The 18,527-nt window shown below is 45.7% G+C and overlaps 1 protein-coding gene across 1 annotated transcript in view; it reads left to right on the top strand.

The window, feature by feature from the left end:
- The window catches only part of LOC307075660 (protein unc-13 homolog C-like), a gene marked incomplete at both ends in the record, with an annotated part of 102,104 nt that overhangs the window by 34,221 nt on the left and 49,356 nt on the right, over nt 1–18,527 (top strand). The window contains 5 exons of the mRNA XM_079736322.1: nt 316–479; nt 5,676–5,832; nt 7,096–7,164; nt 14,913–15,002; nt 17,940–18,068. Coding sequence (XP_079592448.1) covers nt 316–479; nt 5,676–5,832; nt 7,096–7,164; nt 14,913–15,002; nt 17,940–18,068 — 609 coding nt within the window. The remainder of the gene's footprint in view (nt 1–315; nt 480–5,675; nt 5,833–7,095; nt 7,165–14,912; nt 15,003–17,939; nt 18,069–18,527) is intronic.

Here is an 18,527-nt window from a genome sequence, read left to right as displayed (position 1 = left end):
GCTCAGAGTTAAGAGAAACAGTGACCGTTAACCTTGCTTATGAATAAACTCCTACGTGCAACTTTTAAGTACAACTCCCACAAGTATGACACTTCACTCTCTCTATTCATGGCAGGAAGTTCCACCAGGGTAAGGCCATTATCGAAGAGAATGCTTCACTTTATCAAGAAAACCTTTATTCATCCAAACATGACCGGCACGACAACATCAACAACAGCAAGGCTGTCCGAGGCGGTGGCGCTCTTGTTTTTCTCGGCTCATCCTCTCCCTCTTTGGTCTCCCCCTCTTGTATCTCCTCCGCCCTCTGCTCCCCAGAACCTGTTCCACTGCCTGACGGAGGTGCGCAACAGTGGGGCGGTGAAGATCCCGGGGGTGAAGGGGGAGGAGGCGTGGAAGGTCTACTTTGACGACGTGTCTCAGGAGATCGTGGACGAGTTTGCCATCAGATATGGAGTGGAGTCCATCTATCAGGCCATGACGTGAGTACCGTTGGGTTTCCATGGCTTTCCCCCCGTACCTTGCTCCATCCGTCACTGTCTCCTTCTGCGGGGTGGAGGGCTGCAGGACAGCCAGGGAGCTCTCCTCCTGGTCAGAGAGGTAGGAGGAGGAGGAGGAGGAGGAGGAGAAGGAGGAGGAGGAGGAGGGAACCAGTAAAGATGTCTCCTCAGCACAATCAGAGCCCGGTTCAGACTCTGGCCCCGGTTCTAAAACCCGATCGATTGATTGATTGATCGCCGGGGGCGTCTGAAAAACTCTTAAAGATGTCTTTGGCAGCATTGATTGTGAACACACACACACACACACACACACACACACACACACACACACACACACACACACTCCCAGTATCCTCCCTGCTTCCTCACTTGCTGACCCCTTTGACTTTCACTTTCTACGTTTCCGTCTATTTTAAGCAGACTTAGACGTGACAGCATGGATTTGACGATCACTGCCTTGTGCTGCCATTGCCAGGCCAGGCTGGCACACTCCTGTGGGCAGCTTAGTAGTTGAGGTCTCACTCTGCTCAGATTAGAACATTGTGGAGGCCATTCTATAAGCCATATCCTAAGATTGATCCTTGATAGAATATCCTCGCTCGGAGCCTCCCTTTACTAGGCCGGTCTCTCTCTTGTGTTTTGAATATAAGAATTGGTGCTCAGGATAAGTGGTTGAAAACTCCCCCTAGAGCAGAGTATTAAGTGTGCATTGTGGTTCAGAATACAGACATCAAGGCACGCACACATACACACACACCCTCAAACACGCGGTAATACACCTTTCATAGTCCTTAAAGTGGCCAGAAAATGCAGGTCGATGGGCAACCTGCCGCTAAGGCCCCTTGATTTAAATCTACTATTAATGCCGTATCAAAATAAATCTCCCCTTATCCCCAAAAACGATGGAGCTACGATTTCAGCGCAGAAAAACATATAATAACACCGCACAGCGGCAGCCAAATGTGGGCTTAGTGAGAGAATTGGAGAACGCTGTGTACATAGAAGAGCCTGTTCTTTAAACACACAGTTGTTGGATGCTGCTGATGAGAAACACCGCCGACTGTGGTTTGCGTTACTATGTGACAGCCGGCTGGTTGCTATGGGATAGCCGGCTGGTTGCTACGGGACAGCCCGGCTGGTTGCTAAGGGGCTGCCGGGGTGTTGCAGCATGGGAGGGACGATCACAGCTATGAGTAGGTGCTACTTGGGGGTGGGTGGGGGGGTTAGCGGTGACATCGGTATCATGGTGAGTCGGGCGGGGGCGCGGCTAATGCTTTGGGCTCGCACCTCGTTCCAGCGTCTCACACACACTCTCGCCCTCATACACACTCTCGCCGGTCATCGCTGGGGATTTATGAAAGGATTTGGCTGATCTGTGGCACAGCGATCCGACTGTACCTTCCCATGGATGACCGAATAAATCTCATGCTAAGGAGGATTCCTGCGGAGAGATGATGCATCTGTGTACACATATATACACGCGTGCGCACCCATGCATGCACGCACGCAAGAACGCACTCACACATACAGTGGCGCAAAAAAGTATTTAGTTAGCCACCAATTGTGCAAGTTTTCCCACTTAAAAAGATGAGAGGCCTGTAATTTTCATCATAGGTATACCTTAGCTATGAGAGACAAAATGAAAAAAAAAAAAAATCTAGAAAATCACATGATCACTCTGATTTTTAAAGAATTTATTTGCAAATTATTGTGGAAAATAAGTATTTGGTCAATAACAAAATGTCATCTCAATACTTTGTTACATGCCCTTTGTTGGCAATGACAGAGGTCAAACGTTTTCTGTAAGTCTTTACAAGGTTTTCACACACTGCTGCTGGTATTTTGGCCCATTCCTCCATGCAGATCTCCTCTAGAGCAGTGATGTTTTTGGGCCTTCGCTGGGCAACACAGACTTTCAACTCCCTCCAAAGATTTTCTATGGGGTTGAGATCTGGAGACTGGCTAGGCCACTCCAGGACCTTGAAATGCTTCTTACGAAGCCAATCCTTCGTTGCCCGGGCGGTGTGTTTGGGGTCATTGTCATGCTGAAAGACCCAGCCACGTTTCATCTTCAGTGCCCTTGCTGATGGAAGGAGGTTTTCACTCAAAATCTCACGATACATGGCCCCATTTATTCTTTCCGTCACACGGATCAGACGTCCTGGTCCCTTGGCAGAAAAACAGCCCCAAAGCATGATGTTTCCACCCCCATGCTTCACTGTAGGTATGGTGTTCTTTGGATGCAACTCAGCATTCTTTCTCCTCCAAACACGACGAGTTGAGTTTTTACCAAAAAGTTATATTTTGGTTTCATCTGACATTCTCCCAATCCTGTTCTGGATCATCCAAATGCTCTCTAGCAAATTTCAAACGGGCCCGGACATGCACTGGCTTTAGCAGGGGGACACGTCTGGCACTGCAGGATTTGAGTCCCTGGCGGCGTAGTGTGTTAGTGATGGTAGCCTTTGTTACTTTGGTCCCAGCTCTCTGGAGGTCATTCACTAGGTCCCCCCGTGTGGTTCTGGGATTTTTGTTCACCGTTCTTGAGATCATTTTGACCCCACAGGGTGAGATCTTGCGTGGAGCCCCAGATCGAGGAAGATTATCAGTGGTCTTGTATGTATTCCATTTCCTAATAATTGCTCCCACAATTGATTTCTTCACACCAAGCTGCTTACCTATCGCAGATTCAGACTTCCCAGCCTGGTGCAGGTCTACAATTGTGTTTCTGGTGTCCTTTGACAGCTCTTTGGTCTTGGCCATAGTGGAGTTTGGAGTGTGACTGTTTGAGGTTGTGGACAGGTGTCTTTTATACTGATAAGGAGTTCAAACAGGTGCCATTAATACAGGTAACGAGTGGAGGACAGAGGAGCCTCTTAAAGAAGAAGTTACAGGTCTGTGACAGCCAGAAATCTTGCTGGTTTGTAGGTGACCAAATACTTATTTTCCACCATCATTTGCTAATAAATTCTTAAAAAATCAGACAATGTGATTTTCTGGATTTTTTTTTTCATTTTGTCTCTCATAGCTGAGGTTTACAGGCCTCTCTCGTCTTTTTAAGTGGGAGAACTTGCACAATTGGTGGCTGACTAAATACTTTTTTGCCCCACTGTATATACATAGATTCAGACAGACAGACAGACAGAGACACGCACGCACGCACGCACGCACGCACGCACGCACGCTCGCACAAGTAGGGATGCCTGTATGCATTAGCAAACTTAAGTTGGAATAAAACAGAAGAGCTTCAACTCTAAGCACCACAGGATTTCAGAGGATGCCATCATGTGCCCCTGTTTTTCTCCCTAAAGTGCTTCTGGGTAATTTGGAGGCTGAAAGCAGAGTAATTAATTAGGTCTCCCAATGAGAGTGTGTCGCTGGGTTTCTATTGGTGTGAGCGTGGAGACTGACTATGACCGTGCTGGGATTTTTGAACTTCCCTCATCTGTTTACAGGAGGAGGGTGTTGACAAACTATGATAGGTCTTTTCTCACTGCTATCTCCCCGGATGCTAGTTAGCTTAGTTAGTTTAGTTTGGTTTAGTACCCAAACATTGCGTTCGATATGTTATCACTGATTATTTATTTATTTACTTTTAGAATCTTTATAAAGAATATGATCATCTTCAATTTGTATTTTGTTTTGGTATGAATAATATTTATAAGATAAGAGTTTTTGCTAAGACCCAAGGGTAATTGTTGACATTTTCAAAGTCTGTATTATAATAATAATAATAATGTTTAGCTCGCCCCCGCTTGGAGTGGACATGCGTTCAGTTGGCCAGTTGGTGAGCCATTGGCGTCCATTATATTCCTGATGAGTCCCATAGCTGTATCTTTGTTTGTTTTTTCCAACAAAGAAAGCACATACAAACTCTCATAGCTAGCTATTTTCCTCTAATAGTGCCCACAAATAAACAGTTCCACTTTTCACTTCACTGAGACAATCCATTGCAAGCCGTCGGTCGAACCAATCAAAAATCCACACTTCTATCCACAATTCCCTACCATGCTCATCAATTAAGGTTCAAGAGTTGTTATGGGGCACCCCAGAAGTTTAACTGTGTGTAAACACAAAATCTTAACTTGTGGATTAGTTTGTTTGATGGCACTATTGGAGCAAACTACCTAACCAGGGCAGTTTGCATCCATTAACTTGCGTTAAACAAAACCAAAATACAGCTATGGGAGCTGCTAGACTCTTCTTTGGAAAGAATGGACGTCAATGGCTCACTAACTGCCCGGTTTTGAAAACACAATTAGCACAAGAGGGGGTGAGTTGAATATAAATCGTGGCTGATTTACATCTGGACCTGTGGTCTTAACAAACAGGCAAAATCCTTTAAATACTCACAAAAACTTTTCTTTGCTTTTAGTTTTTAATTGTTTATTTCCATTCGACCCAAATCGGGACATATTGAAAGATTTATGTTGGAACTACAATCCATCCACTGATTGCCTTTAGCCTTTTGAATTATTTTGTAGACAATATTTTCTTCTTTACATTTTTTATATAAATTCAGTCATTGACATATTCGACCCAGTGGAATATATGATTAGGTCACTGAACACTTAAGACCCTATATGTTCACAGACAGACTGCATTGAAGTGCATCCTCATTGTTTCCTATCGGAGATGTACCGACTGCGTTATTCATAGCTTTCACGTGTTACTGTAATGACCTTCTGAGTGGTTGCCAGGGGAAACGGTGAGGCAGCAGGCGGTTGTGATTACATGCATGACCAGACCCAAGCTCATTACACAGAAAATACTGCCTTTCCATAATCTCGAGTGTCTTAAAAATAACGTGACATGTCTTCGACAACAACATGACACATTGAGCCGCCCTTGTTAGCACATTTATGAGTTGGTTAATTCGATAAGTTTCATGAAGTTTTGTTTGTTGTGGATAATGAATGCAGAAACCCCAGTGTAACCACCAGTCCAAGCCGGTTGCTACCAGAGCAACGATGATACCACCTCTGTTGTGGTGCTCTGTGTGGGCTCAGAGTATTTAGAGACATAGGGAGCGTTCTCATCCATGGGGGCGCAGGCATGTGCTGGCTGTATCCAGAGCTCAATCGCGTCCCTTCAACCCCTCGCTGCTGAAGCCTTTAGTGTGGCCGGCTCTTCCGGCACCACGGTGACGTAATACATCTCTCACTCTGCTCCTCGCAGGCATTTCTCCTGTCTGTCCTCCAAGTACATGTGCCCCGGCGTCCCGGCGGTGATGAGCAACCTGCTGGCCAACATCAACGCTTACTTCGCCCACACCACCACCACCACTACCACCACCGCCTCCGCCTCCGACCGCTTCGCCGCGTCCAACTTTGGGGTAAGACCTCCACCCTACTCCTGGTGAATATATATATATATGTATATATATATATATATATATATATATATATATACCAGTGAAAATATATTTTAAATATAAATATACAAATATAACATATATATAATATACCTATATATAAATATATAAAATACAAATAGATTTACACATACATATAGACAGTATATATGCCATTCCTTGGATGCTTTTTTCAAAGTGTGAATACATATATATGCCATTTCTTGGATGCCTTCTCTTACAATATCAAAAGGTGTGAGAACATACATTCTAAACATTGTAAACATTGGAAGTCCCAGCAGGAATCTAACACCTGCCTCCTGGCAGTGTGAATGCCAACACTAGACCTTTCTCAGAAGTGTCATGGCATGCAAACACACCTCTGGGAAAGGCTCTGTAGAGCTAGTTTCTGACTCAGAGCTACAGGGTCTATTATATCCAGGATATGGGAAAGTAATGGAGAATAATGTATTCTGCTCATAAATAACATCAATAACACCCAATTTGCACATATGTGTACATACAGAAAATATAAGTAGGGGCATAACCGTCTGACGTCAGTAACTCTGAAATTGCTCCTTTTCCTAAGTAATTTTGTTTTACGCCCGCTAGTTTAGTGATCGAATAAAACAACATTAATGAGAAATAATTGATGAGTGAATATAGATAAGTAATAAAATATAATTAGGACCTTTACACTTCAACTGAGTTCCAGAGAAATTTGTCTAAATCAATAATGCTATTCGAACAAAGGTGCGCCGCTGAATGGCTCGCTGACTAAATATTTGATGAAGGTAGTATTAGCAGGCATGAGATATATTCTTATGAAAGTTACCAAACAGCTCCCAGATACTTAAACGTTGAATACGCAGTGTTTACTTGTTTACTTTACATGTTGTAAGAATTCAGTTGTCTTTCTCCTTCAGAGAACTTATTTTGTTACAGATAGCGTCTGTAGTTACTGTTAGATGGAACCTATTTCATCATTTTGTACTTGCTCCTGATAAAACCCACAACACTCAATCCTTCTTCAAAACGCAAAATGATGAATTATGTTTCTTAGAAGATGCCATAAAGAAAACTGTACAAAACAGAAAGATATCCCTGGATGTGATACAGACATAAACAGACAACATCTAACAATCGCCAACAAAGCTTTGTAACCCGATACAATCCATGCAGCTGAAACTAATGTCAATTAGAAGTGGTAGATTGGACTAATGAATTGAATTTCCTTTCTAACAGAGGGAAAAGTTTGTAAAACTTCTGGACCAGCTGCACAACTCGCTGAGGATCGACCTGTCCAAGTACCGGGTATGTACATTATATATATGTTTGGGTTGGTACATCTTTTTTCAAAGACAGAGTGAGTTCTCACCTCATTGTAAAATATGTGTACCAGGATGCCATTTGTCATAATATGGATATGTCATCCCAAGGCAAGCCCTATACGTATTCCATAGAGACATATCACGGAGTGAAGCGAGAAAAATATTGCGTAGTGGCACCGACATATAATTGCTCACAATAATTGTCAAATCTGTTTTCTGAATACGATTATTGAGGGATTTTTTATGAATCCCTAATAATCTTCATATTGAGAAATATCCCGGTAAACCCAGTCTCACAATCCAATAACCATGCAAAGTTTTGAAAGAAAAATAACACAAAATCCCACTGTAAATGTCAAGAAAAGTCTGGCACACCTTCTACATTATTAGAATTATTCCTGCGATGCGTATGACTAAATCTTTGACAACCTTTGCTGACTACACAGCTTGTGCCCACATATAAAGCACTCCAAACTGTGCGGTTGTTTCTCAGTTTGGAGCCGGCAATACCGGCTTTGGTCACTTATAGCGGCCATCTTGGCCTCTTGTTCTGCTGCGCATTCATCCTCATCAGCGTGCCAGTCAGAGCGTAGCCACACTTAGTCAAGCTCAGGAACAGTACGGCCCATTGTTTTCCAGGGAAATACAGTACAGTTTGATATTGCTTTGTTTTTCTGTGAGGTTATGCATTGGTACAGTGTTGCTAAGCAGCCATGCTTAGCAACAGGCTTACCAATGTGTTGCGGACTCAGAGGACTTTATTGATCCGGGGGAAGTTCTTTAAATGATTAAAAACGTCTTCTTACCTAGCTGACCTCATTCCCAGGTTTTCTCGTCTCCCGGTGGAAGGCCTGGGAAGCAGTTGCTCCAAATGAGCGACATTGGAGAAAGAGTGGGCAGGAGTTTAGATGGAGAGAGAGAGGCAGGACTTTCAGTCACATGGGTTTAGGATAAGGGGAGTGGGTGGGACGTAGTGGAGAGAGGGCGGGACTTTCAATTACATGGGTTTAGAGGAGTGAAAGAGGGTGGGACTTAGATGAGAGAGAGGGGGACTTAGTGGAGAGAGGGCGGGACTTAGTGGAGGGAGGGCGGGACTTTACGTTACATGGGTTTAAAGGAGAGTAAGAGGGTGGGACTTAGATGAGAGAGGGCGGGACTTTCAGTCACATTGGTTCAGAGGTGAGAAGCCTAAGAAAAGCTTCTGATAGAGGGGCATGTGTGTCTCTTACATGTTTTGGATATTGCTTTGTCCAAAATTTCATCAAGAAAATCAATATTTATTCTCCCTGTCTTGGTAGCCGATCTTGTCACTCTGGGACAGTTAACTGGTGTACCAGCTAACAGGAAGTGAGAGAAAGGCAATTGGTCTGTGGTAGACCAGGAACTCTGCTCCTTTTATGTGAAGTTATTCTTTATTGTCCCTTTTTGGGGGAAATTCTTTCTCTGCTTTTGACCCATCCGGGAGCCGGTGAACACATGCACACCGGCATACCCGGAGCAGTGGGCAGCCGCACGGCGGCAGGGGGGGGTTTCAGGTGCAGGTGGGGGTTTAAGGTGCAGGTGGGGGTTTCAGGGGGTTTTCAGGTGCCTTGCTCGAGGGCACCTCATCCCTGGATGAGGACGTAGGAAGGTGCTGCACTACTACTCCCCCCCCGTCTACATTTTTTGTGTACTGGTCGGGATTCAAACCGGCCACCTTCTGGTTACTGGTACAACTCCTAAACCAATAAGTTTTTATTTTCTTAAAGGCAGCGGCTCCTGTAGATATGTTGGGGCATGTGGCTCATGGGGTTCATGATTGCCTGCTATATCTTTCTCTTAATTTTCTCACAAAGCCTACCTTTTAGTTTTCATTCTGTTGACACAGTTTGGAGACGGGGAGCGACGGGATTGCTCCCCAGATCTTTGTCTTTCATATTCGAGTGCGTGCGGCCTGCTCAAAGTGTATTGTATGAACGTCCCGTAATAGTCCCGTTATATCCCACCACAAGTCCTCTGGAGAACCTGGAAACACGTTGGCGCGCTAAGAGGAACATTATAGGGGAGTTTGTGTGTGTGTGTGTGTGTGTGTCTGTGTGTGTGTGTATGCCTGTGTGTGTGCAGGACGTGGTGTGTGTGTGTGAATGCTTGTGTGTGTGCAGGACGTGGTGTGTGTGTGTGTGTGTGTGTGCGTGTGCATGTGTGCACATACTTTTACAGGAAGGCGTATGTGTGTGCGTGTGTTTGTGTGTGTGCATGTGCAAGTGGGCATTAAAGTGTGTAGGTAGGCGCACTAGTGTGTGTGCAGGTGCATGTGTGCATTTACATGTGCAGGTAGGCGTGAGTGTCTTATTGCTCATGTGCATGAACTTGTGCAAGAAGGCGTTTGTGTGTGTGTGTGTCTGTAGGTGTGTATGTGTGTGTGTGTCTGAGACTATGTGACGATGAGACTGAGTGAGAGTGTGTGGCCTAAGTGAATCAGCGGCGGTCTCTCTGGAGCCCTTTCCAGAAGATCATCTCTGATTGCCATCTGTCTCTCAGCACACTGAAGGTGCAGTGCGCTCTACTCAGGGAGATTGAAATCATTACATTCATAATCTTTCACAACAAACCCACAAGGACTAATCCTGTTACGGATACCCTGATAAACACACACACACACACACACACACACACACACACACACACACACACACACACACACACACACACACACACACACACACACACACACACGAACCCACCTGAGCTAAGGAAAGAGACGCAAAAAAAAAGAGACACAGAGAAAAACAAATAGAGAACTGACACACACATACCAGAAGCAAAGCGACACAGAAGGAAAGCTGCACAGTCACAGACAGACACCCAAATACACACACAAACACAGACACACACACACACACACACACACACACACAAAAACACACTTGTTTGTTTTTGTGTATCTTGCATCCGGCGCAATTGACTTAATCACTGGCGCATGTGTCGTTGCTAGTTTGCAACTGGCGCAGAGCATTCTTTTCCCTCCTGCGCCACGCGTCGGTAAATTAGGGAATGATCTTGCGCCCCAAGGGGCGATTTGGCGAAAGGAGGAGGCGTGTTCTGGCGCAAACGTTCCCTGGTGCTATTTTGCAGTTTCAGAAACCACTTGCGCCACAAACCAGGAAATACCCCGTTTAAAGTCAGTGGCGCGTTGTTCAGATGCTATTTTAAGGGCGCATGCATAATGTTGCTTGTGCACCTCGCGCATACACTTTGCTTCCCTCATCTACCTAGCCACACATTCTTGGTAAATTATTTGGGAAAGAACAGCTGACACAGTGGTAATAAGTTGTACTTTTAAATCAATGCATCTGCAAACACCGTACAGCAAACACATATTTTCTTGACACAGATATCGTGTACATGCCCATAACTTTTAGGATTGATGAGTATTTGATCGTGAGAAAACATTGTTTTACCGCGAGTGAGCGTTAAAAAGAATGAATGAATGCGGGCGCGTGTGTGTGTATGTGTAAAATAATTAATGAATGCGGGCGCGCGTGTGTGCGTCCATCTGTTTAAACACACGCAAACTAAACACGTAACGTGTAATACAGTCCATGGCAATGTATATTATTGGGGGGACACATGCATATTAGGAACACAAGTCGATAACGATAATGCATACAATACTGATAAGAAACGATGTTAATAATGTATTCCATATATCCTTAAACAGAACCACAATTACCGCATATCATATGTTATATCATATAAGTTTTCTTTGCCAAAATTTATTTGAGAACTCAGTATTTCTGAGGTTGTGGAAGAAAACCTTATTCCATGTGTGAATTAGGCCATATTATTTGGCCATAAACTGAGCCATTTTAAGTGTGAAATTTATGTGCATCTGTCTCATCGGAGACTGCAGACGCACTGTCAAAATATCAACTCGTCAGAATCAAATGCGCTCATGGCTCTTAAAGGGGATGGGAGCTGGCACTCTCATTGGTTTATTGCACGTTACGCCCAAACCACACCTACGGGTAATTAAGCTACTTCAGACCAACCCTTTTTAGATTTGCGCCAAGAGTCATTTTTTGCGCCGGTAAAATAGCGCCATAGAACCGCCCACAAAGCTACTTGCGCTTGGCGCTTCTCACTTGCGTTTCAGACCGTTAAAATAGGGCCCCCAGAAACAAAGAGACACAGAGACAAACAAATAGAGAACTGATCCACACACACCAGAAGGAAAGAGACACAGAAAGAAAGCTGCACAGTCATAGACAGACACACAAACACACACACACCTGAGCCAAAGAAAGAGACACAGAAACAAAGAGACACGCAGACAGACAAATAGAAAACTGACACACAAACACACACACACCAGAAGCAAAGAGATACAGAAAGAATACAGACGCACAGCCAAAGACAGAGTCACATAAACACACACAGAAACACACACAGACCTGAACCAAAGCAAGATACACAGAAACAAAGAGACACCGAGACAAACAGACGCACTGCCACATGCAAGGACACATACAGACACATAAAGACTCAGACAATGAGAGAAACCAAGTCACTTTTGACTTGAAGTCAAATATACACATATATATATTAGAGATAGAAAGGAGAGAGAGAGAGAGAGATAGAGACAGAGAGAGAAAGAGGGAAAGAGAGGGAGCGAAAATCCATTCAAGAGAGAAGAGGAGGGTTTGAGCGTATCTAAGAAGGGCTGGGAGCATCTAAACGCTACAGAGAGGGAACAGCGAGGACAGAAGGAGTGAAAGGAGAGAGCCGGAAATGGAAGAGAGACAGGAAGTTAAATTTAAACCATTAGTCGGGTTGTGAAAGTGGCCTGAGGATGTTGGTGACGTGATGGAGGGGATAGAGAGAGAGAGAGAGAGAGAGAGAGAAATAAGTGAGATGGACAGGCATTTCATTTTGTGATGACCTGGATGACACGATCCCGAAGAACAGTAAAAGAATAACATGTAGCTTCACCTGCTAGCGCTGCTTTGCTGCTCCCTTGTCAAGCCGATCGATGGTTTTACACACACATCCATGCACACACACACTTCAACGCGCGCACACACACACACACACACACACACACACACTCCTCTCCCCATTTGTTCCTCCCACAGAGCCCTGCCGCTAGTGGACAGTAATGCGATTCACATCCAATCCAGATCTGCCTCCCCTGTGCGGCCCCAAGTATGGATCTCCCTATAGTCGCCTGCTGAGGGAAATTGAGTTTGCTTTTTGTGAACCAGCGGCTCTGGAGCAGCCGCGAGCCGACTGGATATCAGCTGCCACTCTGTATTCTGCCACGCTGGCATTTTATTTCACCCGGAAAAAAAATCATTGGCGGCTCACTGGATCCACATTGACACATCGAGGCAGCCCTCCCTCGCTCGACTTGGATGTCCAGGTCCTCCCGAGAAATGAGACTGGGGGTTTTATTCCTTTAATGAAGGAGTGTCGGCCGTGGATTGGGTTCCGGCTGGGTTTGGAGTTTGATGGGAAGTGAGGGAATGCTTGGTAAGCTCCACTCTCTGGCGCTGTGGGGTGTGGACTGAAGGGCTGTGGGGTGTGGACTGAAGTTAAATCCAACTTGAAGCTGGCGTGTAAATGGACGGGGAGCTTCCTGGCCATCGTCCACTGTACTCTCTAACTCTCCGTCAATGTCTCGCCCGATTTAGCACCATCGCATTGGTTATCGGAGACGATGGAATACAGCATGGAATGAATATCAATGCCATGACGTAACAATAACACAATGATAATGCAAACAGCTCGATAAAAAGATGTCACACATTACTCATTATACTATTTCTACATTTTCCCATACCAGAATACCAAAACTGTTGACATAAACACTCTACACTTTTCTCTCTGCTTTAAGATTACAAGTCTTACGCGGGCTATTTTATCACATGTCATCAACATGACATCGCTCTGCCCTCTGGGCGTTCTTCCCGTTCCTACCTCCACAAGTCTGCCTTTTGTATCCTAGATAAGAAATCGAGGAAATATACTAAACTGGAACATCTGATGTACACCTTTTGCCCAGACAAGAAATTCTGCGTTGCAGATGCTTTGTATAAACTGTACATCCAGGGTCATCCTCTGGAAACAAAGGTCAATAAAGGACATGGGCGATCATCTGAGCCTCTATTGTACGTCCCTGGGCAAACCTCAATAATGCACATTGGACCTTATTGGAGCATGAAGTCTTCATGTGCGAAGCTTACCAAGCCAAACGGCAATGTAATAAGCGCAGTTCCTCTTTCTTTTATGGCCTCATCGTAGCTTTACTCCCATCCTTTATCTCTTGGAATCAGCAACATTTCCAGGGGCTGCAAATAATGGAAATAATGGAAACAATGACAACGTTGAACAGCACAAGTCCTACTGCAGGTATAGGACTGACGTCTTCTTAGAATACGCCATAATGGTCAATAGCCATAAAGGTATACAACAGACTAAGATTAATGCATTCACAGGGATTTGTATATCTGTTTGGACGAAAGATGTTGGAACAAATTTTATTGTTACATTTTCACGGAAACCTTGAAAAATAAATCAGGCCAAACGTCTATGTCTCCTGTTCACCGGTTCACTCTGTGTGTCTGTCTGCGTGTCTTTGTGTGTGCGTATGGTGTCGGTGTGGCAGTGCGTTTGTGCGTGCGTCTATGTCTTGTGTGTCGTGTGTGTGTGTGCGTGTATGTGTGTGTGTGGCTGTTTGTATAGAAGAATGCCTGCTCCATCAGACTTCCTCCCTGACCCAGATATGGCAGGATGTGTCTGCCGTTTATGCCCAGAGGCAGCTTGTTTATTGTGTCCGCCATCACGCTCAGCCCTAAATGGTACCTGACCCCCTTAATCACATGCTCCGTACTAATATCATCTCCCCCCAGACAAACGCCTCAGTGGTTTGTCCTGAGAACATCAGTCCCAAGGCCTTCCTGTCCCGGGAGAGGGGGGGGGGTTGACAGGAAGCCCCTTGGGCCGTCCCTTCTCCCCTTTCTCTATTTTATGGAGGGAGGCGGGACAATTACTTATATTTTTGTACATTTATATAACTGTCGGCGTAGAGCACAGTCCACTGTCCTCTTTATTTGTTCAAGCTGTCGCCTTGGATCATCTCCCATCAGTCACCCGACGTCCCTCCCCTCCACGGCGGACTCGGTGTCTCCGCTAAACGCCAAACGACCGTTACTTCCGATAAAACTCTGCTGACTCTGTGCTGTCAGACCTAATGGGACCGGCGGCGTCGTATTTGTAGTATTTCTTTATTTTCTATTCATCCTTTCAATTGGGGTCGGGGAGAATGGAGAGGGAATAGAGAGGGATGATTTCATTACAGGCGGTGGTGGGAGCAGGACGGATAATGTACAGAGGGGCTGTGAAGCTTTTACCCAGAAGCTGTCAGGCTTTATGTGCTTGCTGTCACGGCGCTCCGATCGGCACCGATCGCTTCACGGCCCTGAAATTGAGGCGCATGTCGAGTGGAGACCTCACTCTTCCACACAACGATGAGACGAGGGGCTCCTTTAGTTATGATTACTGCCTGTTGTTCCCTGGTCCGGTCTCCAGGCTCGTCTCAAGGGAAATGATTCAGGGGCGGCAAGAAAGCCAGCTGAGCAGCTCCTTGGTGTTTGTGTGGGTCTCTTAAGGTGTTCAAATAAAAGAAACCCTCAATTGCACGGTTGTAACTCCCTCATTCTGCCGCCTCCCCCTCCCCTCCCCTGCCTGCAGGACAACTTCCCCGCAGGGAACCCCGAACGCCTCCAGGACCTCAAGTCCACGGTGGACCTCCTGACCAGCATCACCTTCTTCAGGATGAAGGTACACTGTGTGTGTGTGTGTGTGTGTGTGTGTGTGTGTGTGTGTGTGTTTGTGTGTGTCCATGTGTTTGTGTGTGTGTGACTGTGTGTGTATGTGTGTTTGTGCGTTTGTATGTGTGTGTGTGTGTGTGTTCACGTCCCTGCATGTGTGTCTGTGTGTGTGCGTGTCTGTGTGCCTGTGGGTGTGTATGCGTGCCTGTGTGTGTGGGTGTGTGCGTGTGTGTCCGTGTGTCTGTGTGTCCGTGAATGCATGCATGCTTGTGTTTGTGTGTACACGTGGGGGGGGGTCTTGATATGGCTGCACGGCACACACATGTCAAATGTATGTGCTGTGTTATGACCCTTCGCCATGTGCGTTCAGGGTATGTGCGGCTAATTGCACACAGACCATCAACGCCCGTCCGGTCAAGGCAATAAAGAAATGATGGAGCAGAAATGGAGTAGGAGGGTCAGGCCCCCCACTGTTATGTCCATCCCCTTCCGCGGTCTGCAGGCGTGCAGCGGAGAGAGGCTCTGTAATCCAGGATCTCATGTCATGAGATCCTGGATTACAGAGCCAGGGCCTCTCATCGCTGCATGGCTGTAGACCGGGGAAAGAGGATGACAATGACTGCAGCGGTACAGAGGAGAGATGCACTGGCTCTGTAATCCCAGATCTCAGATGTCACGAAGGCAGTAGTAGCCCCCGCTGAAGGCATCCCTCTCGTTGATGATGACGTCCCGATATTAACAGCCAGACCCCCCCATCCCCAACGGAAGGAGCGAGAATCCTACAATGAGTCTGAACTCTTATCACCGTCTCACACACAGCTTCGCTCAGATCGAATGATCTTTTTACTTTTGCAACGATCAGTAAATAGCAACAGAATGGCCCGTCCAAAGGAACATCAAACATCAACAGGACTCTGGCGATCCATCTCAACAGAACACACCTAGAGTGAACCGTAATACACAGGTTACTTTCACTGACGGGCCTGAGGGATTACAAAAAAGTAAGAGGCTACCAGGGTGTCAAGGCCTGTAAATCTGAGCTGATACACGGAAACACTACGAAAAGGACTCAGCCGGGGCCCCAGTGTGACTGTCCTCTTAGATTATCCATCCGACACCTAGCCAGCCAATCAGTGGCCAGGATACACCCAAGTCATCAGTCACACTAACCGATCGCAGCAGCCCACCTGCGACCCAGTTGACACACACACATACACACACACACACACACACACACACACACACACACATCCCAAACATACCCCACACATACGCACAGACACACAGACACCACACACTACACACACACCAAACATACTACACACACACACACACACACACACACACACACACACACACACACACACACACACACACACACACACACACACACACCTACACACATCCCGAACATACCCCACTCATGAACAATAAACACAGACATACACACAACAAACCCTTACACTCACAAACACAAAAAAGGGGTAGAAACACACCACACAAACAAATATAACAGCTATAAAATAGGTGTGCGTGGAGCATGGTGTGTAGGTTGCCGGATTATTTACACCTCTTCATACCTACTGTCCATTTCACTAATAGTGAAAACGGCTACGGCCATAAAGTTTAGCCCCACCCAAGCCTCAACACTTCCATTGATCTAGAGACCCCTTCGTTTAAGTGAAAAAACATTCACACCACAGGACTATAAAAACAAGGAAAAACAATGCAGACATTGATTTCCTTATTGCCAGGCCAGTGAAAATAACCGTCTGCTACCGCATACTCGACTTGATTGGCCTGTGAGCTAGAGCGAGTAGGAATTTGCTAATGGAGTGGGGTGTGTGTGTTTGTGTCTGTGCGTCTAAAGGTGTCGTCTGTGGGTGTGCATTGTTGCATATTTACCAATACCGTTTTTCTTTTTATGATGAAATGCAATCCCTTCTTTAACACTCAGTTTGGCTCTGTTTTGAACATTGAGCGGTGGGATTTCCGCATCGCTTAATCCTTTGCTGAATTTCGATAAAGAATATGGCATAAGACTGCAGGGCAGAGCTGTCACCTGCATGGCAGGTTTTCAGAGAGGATTAAGGAAAATATCTCTGTGCTTCCAAAGCTCTGTGCATATTGGTCACACTAAGCAGCTAGCTTCATGTGAGCACATCCATACATTTTCCATGTTGACACACAAATACCTTTTGCACCTAAGCCAGGAAATCAAATCCCGGGTCTTGTTTTATGAATAAATTAAACATGCGTCATTCGTTTTTGGTCTTTGGAAATTGAGATGGCGAATTACAGGAGATAAATGGTCCTTTGTGTTCAAATGTAATATCTTTATTCCCTTCATTATTCTATTTAATGATGCTCATTGCTGTCCTCAATGGCTTTACCTTTAAAATGTGTTATGTGGTCTCATCTCAGTGTCGGTGCCAACCTTTTACTTCTGAGCTCTAGTGCTGTGATTATTTTATTGCCCCTTTATAGTTTGACCAATCCTTAATCATGTGTGTGTTTGTGTGTGTGTGCATTCATGTTTGTATGTTATTTGTGTGTGTATTTGTGTGTTTGTGTTTCTGTGTGTGTGTGTTTCCATCCGTGTGTGTTTGTGTGCATCCATGTGTGTGTGTGTGTCTGCGTACGTCCGTGTCTGTGCCTCTATGTTCATGTGCGTCCATGTCTGTGTGTGTGCGTCCGTCCGTGTGTGTGTGTGTGTGTGTGTGTGTGTGTGCGTCCATGTGCACATCTGTATGTGTGTGTGTGTGTGTGTTTGTGTGCATCCATCCGTCTGTGTGTGTGTGTGCGTGCGTCCATGTGTGTGTCTGTGTGTGTGCGTCCGTCCGTATGTGTATGTGTGTGTGTGTGTGTGTGTGTGTGTGCGTCCATCCGTGTGTGTGTGTGTGTGTGCGTCCGTCCGTATGTGTGTGTGTGTGTGTGTGTGTCTCAGGTCCAGGAGCTCCAGAGCCCCCCCAGGGCCAGTGTGGTGGTGAAGGACTGTGTGAGGGCCTGTCTGGACTCCACCTACAAATACATCTTCGACAACTGCCATGAACTCTACAACCAGCTGCTGGACCAGGTACTCCCACCTGCCTCCCCCCCCCCCTGCTGTCAGTGTGGGTTGGAGTGTGGACTCTTGCGACCTATGTCGTGGGTAGATGGATAGATAAATAGATGGATGGATGGACTGACCGACAGACTGACTGACTGACGTACTGATAGGTCATTTATATATCCTGAGGGGAAATAAAGGCGTCACAGCAGCTCTCATCAGATAGAATGATAGTAATAATTGTAATAGAACGATGAAAATAAAATATGAAAGAAAATTATTTTCAAGTTCAAACCTGCCACTCGTTGAATTTCTTCTGGAGAACAGACGATGGGAAGAGCCCTGCATCTGCTGATCCTCCACGCTTCACACGCCCGGCGGTGTGTGTGTGTGTGTGTGTGTGTGTGTGTGTGTGTGTGAGTGTGTGAGTGAGTGAGTGAGTGAGTGTGAGTGAGTGTGTGTTTAAGTGTGTGTGCGTGTTCATAT

Source organism: Pollachius pollachius, assembly GCF_949987615.1.
Source record: "Pollachius pollachius genome assembly, chromosome: 5".
NCBI lineage: Eukaryota > Metazoa > Chordata > Actinopteri > Gadiformes > Gadidae > Pollachius > Pollachius pollachius.
This window is presented reverse-complemented; position numbering and strand designations above follow the sequence as displayed.